At 63.1% G+C, this 19,959-nt stretch overlaps 1 protein-coding gene and 1 long non-coding RNA gene across 25 annotated transcripts in view; one reads left to right on the top strand and one right to left on the bottom strand.

Moving 5' to 3' along the window:
• INF2 (inverted formin 2) overlaps positions 1–12,984 on the bottom strand; it is a 29,122-nt gene extending 16,138 nt beyond the window's left edge. For 5 of the 24 annotated variants that reach the window (XR_015150224.1, XR_015150227.1, XR_015150223.1 and 2 more), the window contains exon 1: positions 2,729–2,985. Coding sequence is in view for 9 of the 24 variants with exons in the window: in XM_086365058.1 (XP_086221184.1) it covers positions 2,729–2,815 (87 nt within the window). In the remaining 15 variants the exon portion in view is untranslated. Of the gene's footprint in view, positions 1–2,728; positions 2,996–11,783; positions 12,076–12,856 lie in introns of those variants that run through there. The other 19 variants (XR_015150229.1, XR_015150228.1, XM_086365059.1 and 16 more) reach the window with 11 other exon arrangements.
• On the top strand, positions 15–4,173 carry LOC147348865 (uncharacterized). The gene is made up of 2 exons (XR_015150235.1): positions 15–252; positions 3,548–4,173. It is a non-coding gene; the product is annotated as an uncharacterized LOC147348865 (long non-coding RNA).
• Positions 12,985–19,959: the final 6,975 nt, after the last annotated feature.

A 19,959-nucleotide genomic window follows, 5' to 3' on the forward strand; every position in this document is an offset into this window, starting at 1 on the left:
ACGGCTGTGAGCCCGGGGCCTACAGGGCATCCGCGGCCCCGCGAGGCGGGGGCAGGCAGTGTCCCCTGCCCGGTGTCTCCACCTGCCGACCGAGGACTCGCCTGCTGACGCCCGGGGGACCCGCCGTGCTGGCGATCCCTCATCCCGCCAGGTCTCCTGCTCCCCACGGGCGTCCCCTGTGCCAAGCACCTCTTACACCCATCCCGTCTCGGTCGTCATAGCAACCAAGGAGGCCGCACCCCTGCCCTCACGGTAGGCACCAAGACCCCAGGAGGCCTCACTGGCAGGAAGGCCACTGACCTCGTGGTGCTCAGGCAGCAGAAATGGTGTCTCTGGGGCTCCTTCACCTGGGCCCCAGGGTGCTCCCCTGCCCAGTGGACAGGCTCAGATGGGGATAATAGGGTGGGCGGGGACAATTCCACACCCGGGGCATTTCCAGACTGCCCACGGCACCAGGAATGTGGCTGGCTCCAGGGTCACGTGCAAGGCCCACTCGATTCCAGGCGCAACCAGGGACCTTTGGGGAGCAGCCTTGCCAGGCCCCAGCTTCTGCGGGCCTCACTTTGTCAGTCAGCGTGCAGGGGGCAGGGACCAGCGTCCCCCAGGCCCGGGGCTCTCGGACACTGACCTGGATTCAGCTACAGGAAGTCTGATCGCGGCCCAGAGAACATCCCCCAGAGGGTGGGGGGTGGCCCAGGTCAGGACATTCCCAAACATTCCCTTCTCAGAACAGAAGAGTGGGACAGGCGGGGAGTCTCTCTATGTCATCACTGTGACTGGTTGAGCCCCTCTCCTGGGGCCCAGGGCTGTGATGTGGGCCCCCACCCGAGCCCTGGGACTGGCCCAGAGGGTCAGAGGTAGCCCAGGCTCTTCTGTGACCATGTATGGTCTTGTATTTAGCGTGTGAGCGGGGCAGCGTGGAGCTCCTGGGCTGGAGGCCCGAGGGGCAGGGCACGGCGACACCACCGCACCTCACCCGGGGGCCTCAGGCTGGCACTGCCCACTGTGACTTCTGACCTCCCACCACCCGGAGGGGGGCACGGTACACCCCCCACTTCACAGGAGGGAACTGGAAGCGGCATCCAGGGAAGTAGGGTCACGCACGTGCCCAGAGTCCCAGAGATGGAAATGGTAGAGCAAGGCTGGCCCCCAGAAGGTGGCCTGGGGCCCTTGAGAGGCTGGCACCCACTGTGGCATCACCCTAAAGGCTGCTGGCTCTGGCCAGTTACGGGGGAGACCCCGGAGGCCAGCTGGGGTCATGCGGGAGACAGGCTGAAGGGGCTAAGGGCCCAGGTGCGGCTGCCCGGCAGGGCCCGGGGTCCCCAGCACTTGCTGGTCACTCCTGGAGGCCCCTCCCACCCTGGGTGAGGGTCTTGGGTGTCCTCCCCTGTGAATTAGGAGACGGCCCGGCCGCTGGGCCAGGCAGCTGATGTTTGTCAAACGGGAGCAGAACTGAAGCTTTGCCCTCAGTTCGACGGGAACGATGCCTGTTTCCCTTCCTCCATTGATACGGAGGGATGAGCTAGCAGTGGGGAATCTGCAGCAGCAAAATAGACGTGAGGCTTTTCTTAGATAGAAATAAGACTTTCCTGATAGACAAGGAGAATAAGAAATCAGTGAACAGGCTGGGGAAAAAGCGTAAACAGGCCGAAAAGAGTTTAAAAATCTTAGTTATTCTTTAACTGTTGCCACTAACAAACACCCGTAGGTAGACCTGTCCTCAGCAGAGCTAATTACTCTCTGACTTCAGGCGAACTGTACTCTGTATCGGGCCTTATCCTCCCCCACCCTCTCTTGCTGTTGTTGCTTTAGTCGCTCCGGCGTGTCTGACTCTTTGCGATCCCATGGACTGTAGCCCGCCATGCTCCTCTGTCCATGGAATTCTCCAGGCAAGAATACTAGAGTGGGTTGCCATTTCTTTCTCCAAGGGATCTTCCCAACCCAGGGACTGAACCCTGGTCTCCTGCCTTGGCAGGTGGATTCTTTATCACTGAGCCACCAGGGAAGCCCCACACGTGTAGCATTCTACATTTCAAAAAGACGATCAGGAGTTGATAACTTCAGGGACACCAGACTTGGTGATGTCAGCTGAGTTGCCTGATGTCAGCTGTGACCATTTTGAAACTTTGCAAAAGAAAAGGAAAAGAAAAAAAAAAAAAAGGCAAGGCCTTTACGAGGTCATGAAGCCTCTCCCTGTCCCGAGAGAGGGGGCAGCGCTTCTGAAGCACTGGCCTAGTGTTTCCCTCTTGCCTGGCAAATAGTGAGCCTGCCCCTTTCTCTCCACCGAACTCTGTTTCTGCATTTCTTCTGTTTGGCATTGGTGGACAGGGAGTCAAGATTTTGGCAACACCTGAGTTTCCAGAGCCTCCCCCTACCCCTGGGGGCCTCCTGGCAGTTGAGCAGCCCCTCCTCTGTCTGCAGGGGGACCCCCATCCCTTATCCTTCCCCCTGCCCTGCAGGATCCCTGGGTCCTCCCAGGAGGCAGACTGGCTGGGGCGGCGGGGGTGCGGGGGACATTGACCACTGTGCTCCCAGCTCCAGCCCTCTCAGCAGACCCTGGCCAAGCCTCAGGTCAGGCTGCTGCAGCAGCTGGGGGGGTGGGGGTGGGGGCATGCGGGGTGTCCTTCAGCCCTCCCCCAGGGGCCCCTGCGGCCCCGGCCCTGTGCTGGACCTGGCCCGCCCCACGGCTGCAAGGTTTAACCCACCCTCCAGGCCCCCAGGCACTCACCCAGACACGCAGGACCTTCCGGCTGCCTCTGCCCACCCAGGCTGGGCCCTGCCTGGGGCCGCCCCCCGCACTCCCCTGGCTTCTCATCACTGCTGCCCACCGACTCGCCCAGTTGCCCCTCGACGCGCCCAGCTGCCCCTCTGGGGCAGCCTCGTGGTGTGGGCGAGGGGCACTCCCACCAGCACCGTGAAGAGCCCAGCGGACAGACAGACAGATCTCCGCACACACTGCCACCGGCCGTGGGTGCCGCTGCTTAAGGAGCACCCAGAGCTGACCCTCCCTTCCTGCCCCCGCCTCCCCTGGCCCGAGGCCCCGGCTGCCTGGCACAGGCTGGGCGGACACAGCGGAACTCTCCCAGGCCAGCACTCTGGCGTCCAAGTGTGTCTCCAGCCAAGAGCCCCAGGAGTCCCCTGACGTGGAGAAACAAGCTCCCAGAGGCCACCCGGCCTCCAGAGCTGCCCCTCCGGTGCCGCCCAGGTTTCCCCACACACCCCTAATTCCCAGGGCCACCAGTTCACTGCCCCGAAAGACCCCCATAGGGGAGCCCCTGGGTCTGAGGGGAGGGGAAGCACCGCTGGTGACCAGCCCGGTCTGCCCACCATCCGCCTGACCCTAGGCCCTGTGTCCTGCAGCCGAGCTGCCCTGGCTGTCCGCAACCCCCTCCACACACAGGCACTGAGCCAGTCAGAGGATGCAAAGGGCTCCACTGGCCGCGTCCCACACGGCCCAGTGAGCACGGGGCATCCAGCTGGGAGCGTGAGCTCAGCTAGGGACCCAGAGGCTGAGGTGGGTGAGTTTTCTCCCTCTGATGCCTACCAGGTTGCCAGCCTCATCCAGGGTCCACCTGGTCAGGCCCGAGGCCAAGGACATCTTCCTAGAAACAGTCCAACCACTTTTCAGGATAAAGAGTGAGTACATAAATGGACCTCAGCAGACCACATACAGAGCCCTGACCCACAGCTGCAGCCACCAGACCAGAACACCCAGCACCCCCACAGGAAGCGGCCCAGGACGCGGCCCGCTCCCTGTGGGCCAGACCTGCAGGACATCAGACCCCTATCTCTAGCGACAGCCCCGGAAGCCCTACGACGGCCCTGGGACATCCCCCGACGGCACAGGCTTCATCAGTAACCCACAGCTTCCTGGGCTTTGTCCTCACTTCCCAGCGAGGACAAAGCAGAGAAAGTTGGACAGGACAGGACATCGCCCAGCCACCGCGTGGGGGCCCTCATCTCCCTCAGCCGTCCAGCTCCCCCAGCCCTGCTGCCCCCATCAGGACCCGGGAAGCCCGTCCTGTAAAGAAGCTTCCTGTACACAGAAAATAGTTTAACATAGTAATACGTGTTATATAGTCAAGGGTGTGTAGGTAGCGTTCTATGTATACAGTAACCACACGGCGGTGATTCCCTGGCTGCTGCAATTCCGAACAAACAGCTTTGCCTGTTCCCTTCTGGGTGGTGACTGAGCATCTCTGCAGAGAACACTGGAGGGACTCGAGGGAACCAACGTTTACGGCTCTCAGGAGCACAGGCTGTGGGCGACGGCCCCTGGGGACAACGCAGGGACCCTGCGTGGGAGGCAGCGAGCCGGAAGGCGGGCTGCAGCGGGTTTTCATACTGAAACTTGGGCCTGGCGGGCTCTCACGGCTGTGGTCATTCAGTCCGTGGGTGCCCGGCTCTCAGCCCTGGCCGTGCTCAGCCTCGGCCTGCCCTGTCCACCGGCTGAGCGCCCACCCCGCAGCCAGGCCGGGCGCAAAGACCAGGGCTCCGAGGGGCGGGGCCTCGGCTGTGCTCTGGGCGGAGCCGAGGCCCAGAGCTGGCGGGGGCGCAGCTCTGTTCCGGGCGGGCCCCGAGCTCAGGAATGTGTTCCCGGCGTTCAGGGCTCCCTCAGGCGAGGGCCGTGGCCAGCCCACCAAGGGCAGGGCCTGCGCAGAATTTGGAATCAGCACCGCAGGCTGAAAAAGTCTGGAGCTCCCAGGGTCCAAGTTCAAGAGGCTCAGGCCAGACCCTGTGCCTTGGGCATCTGAAAGGTCAGGTTCTTCAGCACCTCTTCTGTCCTCCAAGCAGCCCAGCCCACCCCCCACCGAATCTACAGCGGACAAAGGGAAGGGCCGTTTGTAGGGAAAGCCCCCGAACCTCTGACATTAGTGGGGCGTTGCCCACAGATTCTTAGCGTTCATCTTCCTTCTTCCGCTAACGTGGGGTGTCCTCTGGGAAGGGGTCATGCCTTCCCCATCCGACTGGGGCTCTGGAAGACAGGGTCTCCCTCTGAGCTTTCCCAGGGTCCACTCACTGATCTGGGTGTCCTGCTCACTGGCATCACCCAGCCCACACAGGTGCCACCTCCTCAGACACCCATCTGGCTCTCCTGCACATGGCCAGCCTGGCATGGTGATGCTGGCCCCTCCACCTGGGTGCCCTCATACCTGGGCAGTGGTGCTGACCAACAGGAAGCCATTACCTCTGCCTACAATAATCAAACTCTGTGTGTGTGTGTGTGTGTGTAGCAGAGGGCAGGGTCAAAGTTGGCCTCCCAGACCCCAGAGACCAGCCCTTGCAGATGGAGAAGCTGAGCCGGGCACACACTGGGCTGTGTCCTGGACATGCACTGAGCTGCGGCTGGGAGGCCCTGGAGGGGTCCAGGGCACACTGGGCTTTGGGCAGCCTGGTGGGTGGGCAGCCCAGCCATGGGACTGAGCCTCCCGCCTTGTGGAAGTGGGTGGGGTTCTCTGTTCCGCAGTCCCTGTTGGTGAGGGGTGCAGGGTGAGGGGGCTGGGGCCGGGGCAGGGACCAGGGCTAAGGAAGGCAGCTGTGACGGGCAATGGTTGCTAGCAGCCGGGGAGACAGCTTGGGGCAGCCCTGCTGGCATCAGCACTGAGCTGGGGTGCTTCTGGGCCCAGAGCCAGCGAGGCTGGGGGCGGGGCGCACAGAGTGAGCTCGTCTCCCCGGGGGTGGGCGGTAAACCCGCAGGAGCGGGGTTCCGGAACTGGGAGGCAGGGGCTGCCACACAATATTTTTAGCTCCTACAAAACCAAAATTTTTCCACTGCCTGGCAACTCTTGGATTACATTCCTGGCAGCTCCCTGGAGCTCAGGGGCAGCCCAGGCCCTGCCCGGTGGGAGGGGGAGCTGAGGCTGCCCTGCCGTGACTTCCTGTCTCCCTCCTTTCCAGGATCTCTGCTTCTCTGTGTCATCTTCGCCAGGCCCCGAGCCCTCTGGGGATCTCGACTGACCTGTGTGGGTCACCTGCTTTGGGCTTGTCCCAGGTAGGGAGTCCTGCAGCAGGGGGCCTCAGGGAGGAGACTGAGTGTCCGCCCACTGTCCACCCGTGCTTGGGCGCATCCCCCAGGGCCTCAGGCATGTAGGGTCCCACGGTTCCCTGGCCCATCTCCTGTCCACACAGCCCTCCTGCCCACTGCCACCTACGTCTCCAGGATGGAGTGCGAGGCCTCTGCCTCCTGAGCCTCACTGTGTGAGGAGGCTGGCTGGCCACCGTGGCACCCAGCAGCAGGAGAGAGGAACTGGGGAGGCAGGTGGGCACCAAGACGTTCAGGGCAGGGGCGAACTACGAAACAGAGACGACCACCAGGCGGCTGGTTGCACTGTGGGATTCCAACCACGTGAAATGGCGTGTGTCACACAGGACACACGCCAGATGCTAAGAGAGGCCGCATCCAGGGGGCGTACGGTCGTCTCACAGTGAGAAAGGGAGTCTGCAAGCACAGTGGCAGAAGGCGACCGGTGGCATCTCACAGGGAGACCTGGGCTCCGAGCGGCTCTGTCCCCAGCTCGGTCACCAGAGCCAGGAGCCGACTCTCCTGCGCTGTGAGCAGAGAAGGATCGGGGCCCGGGTGGGCTGCACCAGCAGTCGAGGGAGCCAGGCTGGGGCTCGGTCCCTGGTGCCCCAGGACCTGGGTCAGGTTGGGGTGACAGACAGACCTCTCTGGACCCCACCGTCCTCGTTAGGAGCAGGAGTTGGTGGGGGCCCCACAGGGCGCCCCTCGTAGGGGACTGACTCGACAGGAAACACTTGCCACTGGAGGCGGTGGGTGGTGCCGCCCCTGTGCTAGGCGCACTGGGAGGAGGGTCCACCCTGAGCTAGGCACTGCGGGTGTTGGGTTTTGGGAACGGGCTTGAGGGGATCTGGGAGTCCCCCTCCCCCAGGATGAGCCAGCTCGGGTTTGGGTGCAGGGAGAGAACAGGAAGGGTGGAGGCACCTGACACCAGGAAGCCCAGCTTTCGCTTCCACCTGCCCTGCGGGCTCACAGGGGCCGCGTCCGTCCTTGCCTTCCGCTGTCACCCCCTCTCTGGGCTCAGCACTCCAGGTGCACAACAAGCCGGGCTAACAGGGAGTGTCCAGAGGCCTGGCCACCTCTGCCAGTCTCGGGTTCTGGTCAAGCTTCCGGGGGCCTGAGGCTGGAAAGATGGGGAGCGGCTCGGGGGCCGACGGGGACAGTGGTCACCACCGCCACCCTCTATCACAGAGTCAGCGGTGGCGCTTGAGGGAAGTGACGTGTGCAGGCCTGCGGTTAGAGGGTGAGGAACTTGGTGGCGCCCCAAGGGGCAAGGTGTCTGGCCACAGCGTCCACCTGCAGGCTCTGCTGGGCCGCACGCAGACCCGGGGCTCACTGCCAGCGTCCCCTCTGCCCGGGTTCTCTCCCCGAAGAGCAGACACAGCTCAGGGCAGGAAGTGTAGGTCCCTCCCCTGGCCCCTGCACCCTGCAGGGAAGGCCACTCAGGGAGGATCCGCGGAGTTGGGTAAAGGAGGGGGTCAGGCCAGCTTCAGTCACTGACCACCCTGTGCCTGTCTGGGGGTCTTGGGGTTAGACATGAAGGCCACCCACTGCCTGCCCCGGGGTCCCCCCAGCCACAGCCCCGCCTGTCCTGTGTCCCCGGTCCAGGCTGCCTGCCCAGAGGAAGGAGAACAAAGCTGCAGAGTGGGGAGGGGGAGGGCCCAGCCTCCAGAGCCTGGCACCACCAGGGGCTGTGGCCAGGGCCTGGGGGCAGGGGACAGCTCAGGTTCCAGCTGAGACCAGGCTCTGCTGCGGACCAGCCATGTCCCTTGGGCACGGACCTCAGGACCCCTGGGCCCTGACTCCTATCTTCACCCAGGGATAAGCAGGTTGATGCCACCCCACCCTCTAATCTGCCAACAGATCCGTGGATGCCAGCTGCAAAGCAGGCCCGCCACTGCCAGAAAGGGCGGGCCCCTGCCCACTGCCACCTCCTCGGCTGGCTCACTGGGTGACGCTGAGCGGGAGGGTCACCGCCTTCCAGGGCCCCACTCAGCACTCCTGGGCCTCCCGACCCACGTGGCCGGTGCCAGCAGCCCGACTGGACCGGGCGAGCAGGATCCTGAGTGTTGGGCACAAGATGCTGCATGCTGTTCCTTGCCAGGCACCAAGGGCCAGGCCCACCCTGGACTTGGTTTTCGCATCTGTAAAATGGCCAGGATGCTGTCCAGGGACCTGGGTTGGCTGAGTCACTGCCGCCTGCAGAGGGCCGGGCCCACCTGGCCAGCTCCCCCGCTCCTCTCAGAGGTGACCGCCCAGGTCCTGGCCGTGCCTCCATCTGGACAGCCTGATCCTGCCCCCAGGGAACAGCCCAGAAGCACAGGGGCGGGGTGGTGGGCATGGGTGTCCCCAAAGTGGGCAGCAGCTGATCTGGGCACCCCGGGCTGGTGTTCTCAGGCCATTCACGCTCGTGCATGTGGGGCGGCAGAGCCAGGCGGGAAAGGGGGATGGCCAGCGCCCCCCACACCCCCTGCTCCGGGGGCCTGGGAAAGAGCAGATGTTTGCTTCCTGGCTGCTGCGCGGGCGGCCCTGCAGAGCTGTGCGTGAGCAGAAACGGGGACGCTGGTCCAGGCGCATGGGTGAAGGGAGGCAGGCTCCACACTGAGGCTGCGTCCCAGGGTCCCAGAGGACCCGGCACCAGGCCAGACGGGGAGACTGAGGCCCCCTCCCCCAGCTGGGCAGGGCCCACGCTGGTATCCACGCCCGGATCCACCAGCATGGGCAAGGATCAAGGCCAAGCTGAGGGACAGAGCAGTGCCTGCCCCGCAGCGGGGTCTGCTGGGAGAGCGTGTGTACGTGGGTGTGGGGGGGGGGGCCACCACTGCCTGCGGGGCGAGAGGCTGGGCCTCTGCCCACAGCAGCCCAGTGCGGACTCCGAGGAGCCTGGGAAAGCACCACCCAGGGCTGTTCATGCGGCCAGAGCGGAACAGCCCTCTCCGCCTTCCCGACCCACAGTGCACAGCGCTCACCTTTGATGCTAGGTCTCAGTGGCACCATCTGCAGAAGGGGTGCAAAACACGCTCTCCCACACCTCCCTAAGCGTGTTTTCAGGCTGGCTTCCCATCTAAGGAGGGCGCCACTCGATGGCCCCAGTCGAGCGGGCCTCCCAGCAGTGCAGGCCGCACAGCCTCTCCCGAGGGTCTGCCTTCCCTGTTGGGGTCCAGGCACAGCCTCGTGGGAGCAGGTGGTCCCCTAGTCCAGCCTCCTTCCCTATCAGGCCCCAGGGTGCTCTGATGGGGACTCAGCTCGCCAAGTCGGGGGCTGGAGGGTTCAGGACTAGCCCATGAGCAGGGGGATGCCTGAGCGGGGCCCTCAGGAGCTGCAGCTGGAAAGAGTCGGGGTGAGGGAGAGGTGGGGGGACGGGGGCTGCAGGAAAGTGGCCTCGCCCTCGCCCTTGGCCCCTCGGTCCTCAGACAGCTCAGGGGGGCCCTCCACCCATGTCTGCCCCCTCTCCCACTCCTAGGAGGGTCCGCTGCTTCGAAGAACATGTGGCTCCTGGCGTCCAGTGCCGCCATCAGTCTGCAAGGGCTGCTGTGCTCTGGAGTCACACAGGGCGGTACCCCGAGGGTGGGCCAGCACCTGCCCCCCACTGCAGGCCCAGGGGCAGGGGGCGCTGCTCGGCCAGGACGAAGCTCCCCCAGCTCCCAGAGCGTCGCTGGCGGGACCCTGAGGCGGCTGTACCCACATGCCTGCTGTTCCTGTGGGGACTGCGGGGGTGACGAGGGGCAGGGGGACAGCCGGGCCTCCGGGTTCTGGATCCCCGGGCTGCCCACTTCTCTCCCCCTCGGGACAGTAGTTTCCCCATGCCCAGCATGGTGAACACCGCGCTCCAGCCCCTGTAGAGGCTGGTGCACACAGTAGGGGCTTCATTGGCACCTCTTTCCAGGATGGCGGGCACTGATCCTGTCAACCAACCACCCCGTCTTGGTCTCCTCTTCTGTGAAACACAACCAACCCTCACCCGGGGGGGCGTGATAGTCAGAGAGCAGGTGGGGACGTTCAGGCCAGTTCACCGATTCCTTTCCTCCATTCCTTCGGCCCACAGACCCTCGGGCTGTGGCGGGGACTTCACCTCTGGGATCCCCCTCTGGCCGCCCTCACAAGCCAGGGGCTCGAGCCCACCTCTGGGCACACTGCTGCCTGGGTCCAGGCCAGGCCAGCTAGTCATGCCTGCACGCAGGGCCATGCCCCTCTCACCGCCCAGGATCCATCCCTCCCTCCCGCCACCTTCACGAACCAGCTCACTTTTCCAACCAGGGAGACAACTGCACTTTGACGAAAGGCAAACGGAGTCTATTCAGGGCACAGCTTCCCGGGCCCGGTTTAAGGGGGAGGTGTGTGCAATTAGCTCCGACAGCCCGTCAGCACCTCCACGCAGTGGAGGCCTCACCTGGTGGTTAAGTCTCTGTCACGAAGGAGCAGAGCCTTCGGGGAACTGGCCACCTGCGTGGGTCACGGGAGGGCAGCCTCACCAGTCACCAGGGTTCACGCCAGCGCCCCCTCCACCCACACCTGCCCTTATGACCTGTCAGCTCCAAGCTGGGCACTGGCAGCTCCTGGGAGGGTGGACCTAGGCAGTGGTTGAGAGGGGCTGACGGTACCAACTGGGCTTTGAGCAGAAAGTTGGTGCTGGGCTGGACAGGGGTGGGTGGGAACGGTGTGAGGTCTCAGACTCCAGACTGGGACCGAAGGCCCTGGCAGCCCCTGCAGGAGGGCCGCAGCATACACGCCACCCCGCTGCCCCCTCCCCTGCCCTGGGCAGCCATGCCAGGGAGTCTAGGGCTTTGCTCCGGGTCCCCAACTCCCCCACTGCTGGGCGACACAGGAGGTCCAGGCCTGAGCCACTGTCCCCACTCTGTGGGTGAAGACAGGGAAACTGAGGCCCGAGAAGGCCAGAGTCCTGGCGGTTCCCATTGCCAGAGGGAGAAGGGGGAAGGGCTGGTGGGGAGGGGACTTCCCAAGCCCCGATCCTGCATGGGTGTGCCCGACCTCTGGCCTTGTTCCTGATTCCTGGCTGGGGCAAGGGCTTGGCCATCACAGGGCCTCTGACTCCTGGTGTGTCTGGCTGGGGAGGGGCAGCCTGGGGCCTCAGGGGTCAGGCGGGCAAGCTGGGGGTGGGGGGCGGTACAGATTCCCTCCTGAGGTTGTGGTCACTCCCCAGGTTCTTCCCCAGGAAAGGGGTCCCAGGGTGGGTCTGGAGGAGTAGGGGCCAGACTGCCAGCCCTATTCCGGAGGACGGAGGGCAGGGCCGGGGGCTCAATCCCCCAAGGCCTGCCTGAGGGGTGCCCAGGCCCCTGCGCCCACTGCTCCCCGGCACCTACAGACCCAGCAGCTCAGCCGGGGCTGCAGGCCACCGCGTGCCCTGTGTCACCGGGGCGGCGGTCGCGAAAATGAAGTTTATTTTCCCAACTGTGGCTGATTCATGGTCAGGATGTGGCGGCCGCAAGGCGGGGGAAACCTGCCGGCACTGGATAGGGCGGCGGCCCGGCCGGCCCTCGGCCCACCACTCGCGGGCAGCGCGCGCTCGGGCGGCGTCTCCGCGCCGGGGCCGGCAGTCTCGGGCGGGGCGCGAGCCGACGGGGCCGGGGCGCCGCGGGATCCCCGCCCGGGAGCTGGGACCCAGCTGCCCTGCGCCGCGGGGCTGCGGGCCGTCCCCCGGGCTGCACACGCCGCTACCCCAACTCCGCTCCCGAGCCGCAAGCGCCCCACGTCCCCGACTCAGTTTCCCCGCGGCTCCCGGCCGGCCCAGAGGGCGCGGACTTACCGGACAGGGACGGCGGCCGAGGGCGGGGATGGGGCCAGCGTTCGGTCGGGGTCGGATGAGGGGGCCGCGGGCTGCCGGCCCACCTTGCGGCTCCGCACGGCTCGGGTTCGGGCTGGGGCTCAGGCTCAGAGGGGCGCGCGGGAGGAAGAGGAGGCGCCGCCCAGCCCCGCCCGCTGGTGGCCACGTGGGGAGCGGGCGCGGGCCCGGGGCGGAGTCTACTGGGGGGCTCCTAGAGAGGCCCCGCACACCGCTGCCCGAGCCCCCGCACACCGCTGCCCCCCGGGCGGGGCGCCCAGGGACTCTCCCCAAGCCCGTAAATACCCGCGCCACCTACGCCAGGGCTCGATCTGTTCCCGGCCCTCCCAGTTTCTCTCCTGCCGGGCGGGGGTGGCTCTGGGGGGTGGGACACACGGAGCGGGGAGTGGGGGTCCCGGGAAAGCTCTGAAAGTGGACCCCCCGCCTCAGCCCTCTCTGCCCGCCCCCCTCCCTGGGCTCCGCTGCTCCGCCCACTCCCACAAACCTCCTGCAGGCCCCCCTGGCAGCGCGCCAGGTAACCGGCTTATCCACTGAGGCTTCCTGTCAAAGCCTGGCGGCAGGTTGACCAGCCTCCCGGGCCGTGCTCGCTGAACCCCGCGTGGGAGCCCCCTCGGGCCAGTTGACCCCGCGAACTGACGCCTGGGGTCCCCTTATGGTAGCTTGGTCTTCTGGATTCCAGAGCGTCCCCATCACGGGGGGCCAGCCCAGGACCTGGTCCCTGGTCCCCAGCAGAGATGCGGTCTGAGTGGTCTCTGGGCCTGGACGCTGCTGGCTGCAGGCAGCAGGCCTGAGTGCCTCCCCCTCTTTCTGTCCTGCCTCATCACTCCCACAGACTAGGGTGTGGGGGGGAGGCCCGCATGGCACAGCAGGAGGCCAGCCCTTGGGGGAAGGGCAGGGGTGCCTTCAGCCTCAGGCCTGGTGGGGGAGACACCACCCTGCCCGCAGGGTCCTGCACTGGCAGGGCCTTACCTGAACTGCTGAGCTGTAGTTTCCCCATCTGTTAAAGAGATGGACAGTTCGGCCTAAAGGTTACTTACTGGTGAGATGAGCGCAGTGGGTGAAACATCTGCACTGAAGGCTTGGGCTTATCAAATCTCCCCCGAGACCGCGGCCTTTGGACCCTGGGGGAGTGGGGCTGGGGGCTGAGGGCTCACAGCGGGTGGGCAGCTGGGAGCAGATCCTTCAGATAGGGGTCCAGCTGGCTTCACAGCCTTGCTCCGTCTTCTCCCTGGGGCCAAGCACACACCCCTTGGTGCCCAGCGCGCCCCTGCGGGGGCGGGGCTGAGACTGGGGGATGCAGCCCCTGCCGGTCCAGCGGCCTCAGCCCCCGGAGTCTCCTTCGCTCCGCCCTGGTGTGGGAGCAGCTTCTGGCAACAGGCCAGTGTGGAATGAGTGCCGAGCGTGCCAGGTGAGCCACCAAGGAGGGTGCACTGGCTCCTGGACACCGTAAAGCCAGGGACCTGTGCGTGTGGCGGCCGCCTGTGCCGGGACAGCCGTTCTTGGAATGCGCAAATCCTAGCTCTGCAGACGTGCTGCTGCCTGGAAGGCTGGCTGGCACCCCTGCCCGGCGCCCTGGGCCTCTCCTCGACCTCCTGAAGCTTTCCTAGCTCCCCTGAGCTGGGTTTCAGGCCTCTCCATGGTCCCTGGGATCCAGCAGTTGGCCCCTCCCCGGGGGAGTGGAGGAGGGGTTGGCACTAGTCACTGACTCATGGGTCTCCCAGCCTGGCGCCTGGCTATAGCCGGTTGTGGTCAGTGGGTGTGTTTGTGGATCCAGAGGACGGAGGAGGGCAGGGGAAGACGGTGGGGAGTGACCTTCCAGCCTTCAGGCTGGGCTGGGGAGGGTGACCCAGCTGTGAGACCAGTGCTGAGCAGGGGTGTGTCCTGTGCCCCAGATCCCCAACTCTTACCCACCTGGGGGCGGGGAGCAGACAGAGTCCTGAACCTCCCTCTCAGAGGCTGAAGAGGGAAGCCTGGCATCGGCTGGGAATCTGCGGATCGGCCACCAAGTCATCCAGTCATTACGCCCATCCACTTATCCATCCTTCCATCCATCCATCTGTCCACTCACCCACCCACTTATCCATCCAGGACTAGGTCTTCCTGGTGAGCAAGAATGGTGGGACCCAGCCCTGCTACAGAGTGGCCGTGGCACCCCGGGCAGCTGCTCTGCCTCTGGTCCTGCTGATCGGGGCCTGACCACTCTGCTCATCTCCAGAAAGGTCAGCTCTGGTGGGGCAGCGGCTGGGGATCTGGCCCTGGATCCGCTCCTCTGCCTCAGCCCCTTTCCTCTGTAGCCCGGCAGCTCCAGCTGCTGTAACCTCAACACCCTTTCAGGGCAGGAAGTGGACATCCTCTCATGCAGGAGGATGGACCAGGGCCCATCCCTGATCTGGGGAGGGGAGGGGGGACCCTGGTGGGACGGTGGGCTGGGTTGTCAGTCAGAGGCTCTGGTAGGTCAGTGACATCTAGCCGCTTCCTTTGAGGGTCACTCACACACTCAGGAGATTTTCATCATTTGCTGATCTGCATTTGGGAACTTCCCTACTCGCTAAAATCTATTTGTAACCCTAAAATCAGTACTTGTCTCGCAATCATTTGCTGATATGCATAGACCAACAGAATTTCTGAGTCCCCAGCTGAGGTCAGAAGGAGCCACTCTGGGCTTTTTTGTTCAATCTCACGCTGCAAACACGGCCAGTTTAGCACTCAGTCTTCCACATTTTTGTGCTTTTGGGGGAGACAGTCCTGTTTCACGTGGCCCTGGCCCAGCCCTAAATGTGTCCAGTGTCCCTAAGTGCAGGAAGGCTGGGTGTGTTTCACAGAGAAAACATGTGTGTTTGAGGAGTTTCCTGTACATGTGAGTTTCAGGGCAGCTGCCTTGGGTTCAGGGCTCCTGAACCAGTAATACAATATGTACCAAATGCAGTGTCTTTGAACAGTAAGGAAAACAGAACAAGGTCATGTATTGATTGGCTGTTATTTCAGCCGTGGTCTGAGGACCCTGACTCTGGGCTCCCCCAGGGCGATGGCTCAGTTCTCCATAGTTCAGTGTTTGTGGTGACTCTACAGACGAGAAGGAAATGGCAACCCACTCCAATATTCTTGCCTGGAAAATCCCATGGACAGAGGAGCCTGGTGGGCTGCATGCAGTCCACCGGGTTGCAAAGAGTCAGGCACGACTGAGTGGCTAACATGACAGACCAGACCCGCAATCCTTGCTGCTGCTTTAGCCACTGGGCTGTCTTTTTCAGAGATTCAGGGCCAAGCCGGGGCCTCACGGGTCTCTGATCCCGGCTGGCCTGCCTCGCTGCAGCCACCCCTCGCGCCTCCAGACCCCAGGCCCCGCCCCGCCACAGCCCCCTGCTCGGCCCAGAATAGCTGGCTCCATTTGGCTCCCAGCCATCCTTGAATTAGGCTCTGAGCCTCTCCTCCGTGGAGAAGAATCCGCTGGCATCTGAGCTTTCCCGTGCAGGAAGAGTTTATAGATCTCATGCAGGGGATGGGGGTGAGTGGGCGGAGGAAGGGGCTCCTGTGGCCCCTCCGCCACCCAGAGGTGCTCTGCTCCCCGAAGGCCCCGGGACACATCTCTGCCCCTGCCCCTCCTTGCCCACCCCCTTGGGGGTCTCCGCCCCTTCTGGCCCACCCCTTGCTCAGCCTCTTCCTGACCCCAGCAGAACTCTCCTTTTTTCCCTCCAGAACAGTGGGGAGGTTTAAGGGTTAGAAATAACCCCAAACCCAAGTATGATCCTCTGCACCCACCTCTCCTGCCTGCTCAGTGCCTGGTCTAAGACTCCGCTGTCTTTCCCACTCCTGCGCACTGCCCTCCCCCACCTCCCAGAGAACTCCCCCGCCAGGACCCCTCTGCAGGGATTCTCCGACTCCAGTCCTCCCCACCCTGGAAGGATCACTGTGCTCCCCTCTCCCAGGAACCATGGACCTCAGCCCTCCGTGCCCCGTCCTGTGGGGCAGCCGTCGGGCTCCCTGGCTGGACTGTGAGCTCCAGTCGGGGAGTGGCTGCGGCTCGGGGTGCCAGCAGCCCCCGAGTGTCCAGGATGTGGGGGTGGGAGGTAGGAGTGAGCTCCAGCTGCCTCCCCACCCCCAATCCTGCAGGCTCTGCCTCTGGGGCTCCCACTGCGTGTGCAGCTCCGAACCTGCCAGGCTCTCTGTGCCTGCGCGCCCTCCATCCCCCTTAGCTCTGCACCCAGCCCTCCTCTCTGTGGCTGCCTGGGTGGCACACCATTTCCTTTCGTCCATCAGGTCCTGATTACCTTGGCCATACTTTGGCCAAGTGAAAGTGAAGTCGCTCAGTCGCATCTGACTCTTAGCGACCCCATGGACTACAGCCCACCAGGCCCTCCCTCCATGGGTTTTCCAGGCAAGAGTACTGGAGTGGGGTGCCATTGCCTTCTCCGTTAACAGTGGCTAGGCATATTATATTTACTTGGAGCTGGTATACTTTGTGACAGCCTTAGTGCCCTCGGACATGGCATGCTTGGGTACTTTGGCCAAGGTAACTAGAAAGGTAACTAGAAATCAAGCTGTAACTTGACAAGCGGCTCCGGACCGAGCACCGCGGCTCGCAGCGCTCAGGGACAGCCGATTGCTGCTTGAGCGCCCTGGGCTGGGAGGATCCGCGGGGGGTGGGGGGTGGGGGCGGGACCTCACGGTGCGCAGGGTGCTGGGTGCTAAGCCATGCCCTAAGCCCGGCACTCTCGTCCTGCCCCGAGTCTTACCCCAACCCTCTCCAGGCCACACCAGGGGAGGCAGCCAGAACCACATCTGGCACTGCAGAGGCGAGGGACAGCCACAGCACCACGCTTTCCCTTGATGGCTATCAAGGGATGTTCTTTTTTTAACTTTTCACATTTTAAATTGTATCAATTTATTTACTGAACCCTGAACGCATTACTTAAGACCAGATTCACCAGGCTGTATAGGGGGAGGCAGCAGCAAGACGCCCCCTCCCTGCTTCAGCATCTGGGGAGCTCTGACCCCCTGCTATTTCTTCCCATCTGTGGGTCCCCACCACCCGTGCCCCCCTCCCCAGGCTGGCACCTGCAAGGCACAGCTCTGTTTGCTCATTTGCTCCTGGGCCCGGCATGAGGCGCTGGGTGATGGGCAGGTAGCTGGGTGTGGATTGGCTGGCATGTGGGTGGGGAGCCCAGAAAGACCCCGCCTCACTGCCTCTGGTTCCTCCTCCACGGCTGGGCTGTGGTCCCTCCGGCTGCAGCTCGCCCCAGGGTGGGGTGGGTGTGTGTGTGTGTGTGTGTGTGTGTGTAAGCTTTCCCCAGAAGACGGACACAGGGCTCTGGGAATGGGCAGCCCCTGGCCAGGGTCCCTGCTTACCCCAGCTAACAGAGCCTGGGCCTTTCTGGTTCCCCCCACTCACCCCCCCCAGCTCGTGTTGGCAGAGAAGTGGCCATGTCCTCCTGCAGCCGCTGACTCAGGCCCACGTCATCTGGAAGAGCAGCTGAAGGGGAGGGGAGTGGCGGATGGGCAGGCTTGGTGTGGGCTAGGGGCCTGCAGGGCCTGCGGGCTGGGCCCTGTGCAGCCAGGGTGTGCTGCCCGTGGGCAGAATTCCAGAGCTCTGGGCCTGTGCCGGCATGCTGGAAGCCAGGCACACCGCTGCAGACGGTGGGTGGTGGTGTCCAGCAATCCAGTCCAGGAGCCGTGTAGCTGGACGGCCCAGGCCCAGATCTGGTTTCTGCTGCTGATAAGCTGCCTGGCCTTGGCTGCTCAGAGCTGGGCCCCCTGCCCCCGTTGAGGGGGAAAGCAGTGACCTTCCCACTGTGGTGGTGGGGGGGGTCCTCTGAGCGGTCCCCTTCCCATCTGTGCCTCTGTCAGTGTCATGAAGTGTGAGTGGGCACCCTGGCTCAAGTCCAGGGGAGGCGGTGCCAGGCAGCTTCACTGGGGCAGGGACAGTTCCTCCAGACAGGCCAGGCGGGCAAGAGGGAGCCCTGAGGCACGGGTAGATGGGCTCCAGACTAGACGTTTACTGCTGGCTCCTGTTTGCATTTCATGGGCACAAAGAAGTGCGCTTCAGGCTGGATACTTACAGCTGCAAGCATTTCCTGAGACCAGAGATGGGTGGGCTCCAGTCGAGGAATTTACAATCAACCTCTGGTTTGGCCTCCAAAACAGAAGTCACAATAGAAACTGGGTCAGCAGGCATTCTTTGTCTCTTGTAAACACCCTGAGGTAATAGTCACAGCAAGAGTCAAGGGAACAGTCAGGTCAGGGACAAAGAAGGGCAAGACCCTGTTTGAGTAAAGAATTACGGGATCTCCGCTCCCCCCTTTTTGGGGCAAGGGAAACACCACACATGTGCAGAAAGTTTCCTTGTGGGTCAAAAGTCAAGGAATAACGCCAGGTCATAATGAGTTTTGCATTTCGAGACTTCGAGATCCATCTTGGTTGAGGTGAGGGTCCTACCCAGGGAGGGTCCCAGGGTAGGTCAGGTATGGAAAAAGAAATCAGAGAGTTTGCTCAGGGTAAGCAAAGACCCAGAAGAACTGACCTAAATAAATGGCCTAACGGCGTCTGTGCGGCGCACCCCCCACGGCGGGGCGCCCACACCCTTCTGTCCGGGTGCGCGCCTCTGCCTTGCTGCCAGCTCATCTCCACGGTTTCCTCGGTGGGCCCTTCCACGTATTGTTGTGCTTTGTCTCTACTAATAAACTTTGTGCCTGCGTTTACAGTTTCTGCCTCCGTGATAAATGCATTGTTTTTTTTTTTTTTTAAACTGGGAACAAAGATCCAGGGAAAAATAGCTTCTAGCCTCTAGCCGTTGCTGGTCTGGTGGCTGCGATTCCTGGTGTTCACCCAGGATTCCCAGGTTCAATTCCTGGGCAGGTACTTAAGATCTCGTTTCACACCACCGCCCAGGCTGGCTGGTGGAGATCAGAGTCAGGGCGGAGATCGTGCAGGGTAAGAAGACGTGGGAGCAGGAAGGATTCGAAGGGGCTGTTGACTGGAAGATTATTCACAGCCTGAGAGTCGAGAGTTATGTCTTATTTGGTGGGAATCTTTAGGACTTCAAGCCTGAGAGGCAGCATCTCAAGTGACCCTGAGTGAACTGCTCTGAGGGGATGAGGGGAGGAGCCAGGTTACCTAGAAGTTTTGCAACAGAGGGTAGATAGTCTGAATGTCAAAAGATGATTGTTAATTAAAGAAACCCGTATAATCCAAGTTAAAGAATTTAGCGCTTTACTGTGTATGGGAACATGCAAGAGTCTGGGCTCACTGCAACCATTCCTTTGATCAGCACAGCAGCGGTCTGGGGCCAGGTTCCTAGGTTTTCTTTTTCGGAGTTTCCCCAGAGCGCGTGAGCTCACAGTGGGGGGCTGCAGACCCCAGGGACTGTGTCACCCTCTGTTTACAGATATGGCAGGAAATATTCCATTTCTCAAGGTTTGAGCAGGGATGGGGTGGGGGACCCTGACTTCTGGCATGAAAGATCCCAGTGGGGCAGGGCCAGGCGAGGCTGTAATGGGGGATCTGGTGGGGGTTAGACAGGCGTGCACATGTGGGAGAGTGTTGGGAGGTCAGCTTTTACTCTACAGGGGGAGAAGGCGCACCGCCTGGTGTTGGGAAGACTGGGATGAGGGTGAGGGGGGCAAACTGAAGTGTCCAGCAGCGAAGGCGGCCAGGCCCCCTGGCATTCGCTGGCGATGAAGTCAGCTTGGCCTGTGGGAACAGCTGGCAATTTACAAAGGCTGGGGACGCTCGAGAACCTGTTTCGATCATAGTGCTGCCTTCCTTTGGGGCCTCAGGCCCCGTTCAGCCCCTGACTGCCTAGAGAAAGGCCCCTTGGGGTGGCTAGCTCTTCCACGGGTCCTGGGCTTAAACCCATCAGAGTGACAGAGACACACCAGGCCTGGGACCCCAAGAGCTCCATGTCTCTCTGGCTGTCTCTGGATGACACACCAGGCCTGGGACCCCAAGAACTCCATGTCTCTCTGGCTGTTTCTGGATGGCTCAGTGTAGCCTGGCTTCGTGGTTCACTTCACTGAGGGATGTGGGCCAGCGCCCAGGGCCCCAGAAAGTGAAGCAGGCATCCAAGTGGGCAGAGAAGACCAGGAGGCCAGCCCTGGCTGGCAGGGCCCTGAGCGCTGGACACAGGCGCCTGCGGAGGCTCACC

The sequence above is a fragment of the Bos grunniens genome, chromosome 21 (assembly GCF_055505025.1).
Source record: "Bos grunniens cultivar Pamir isolate PY7600 chromosome 21, Bosgru_T2T1.0, whole genome shotgun sequence".
NCBI lineage: Eukaryota > Metazoa > Chordata > Mammalia > Artiodactyla > Bovidae > Bos > Bos grunniens.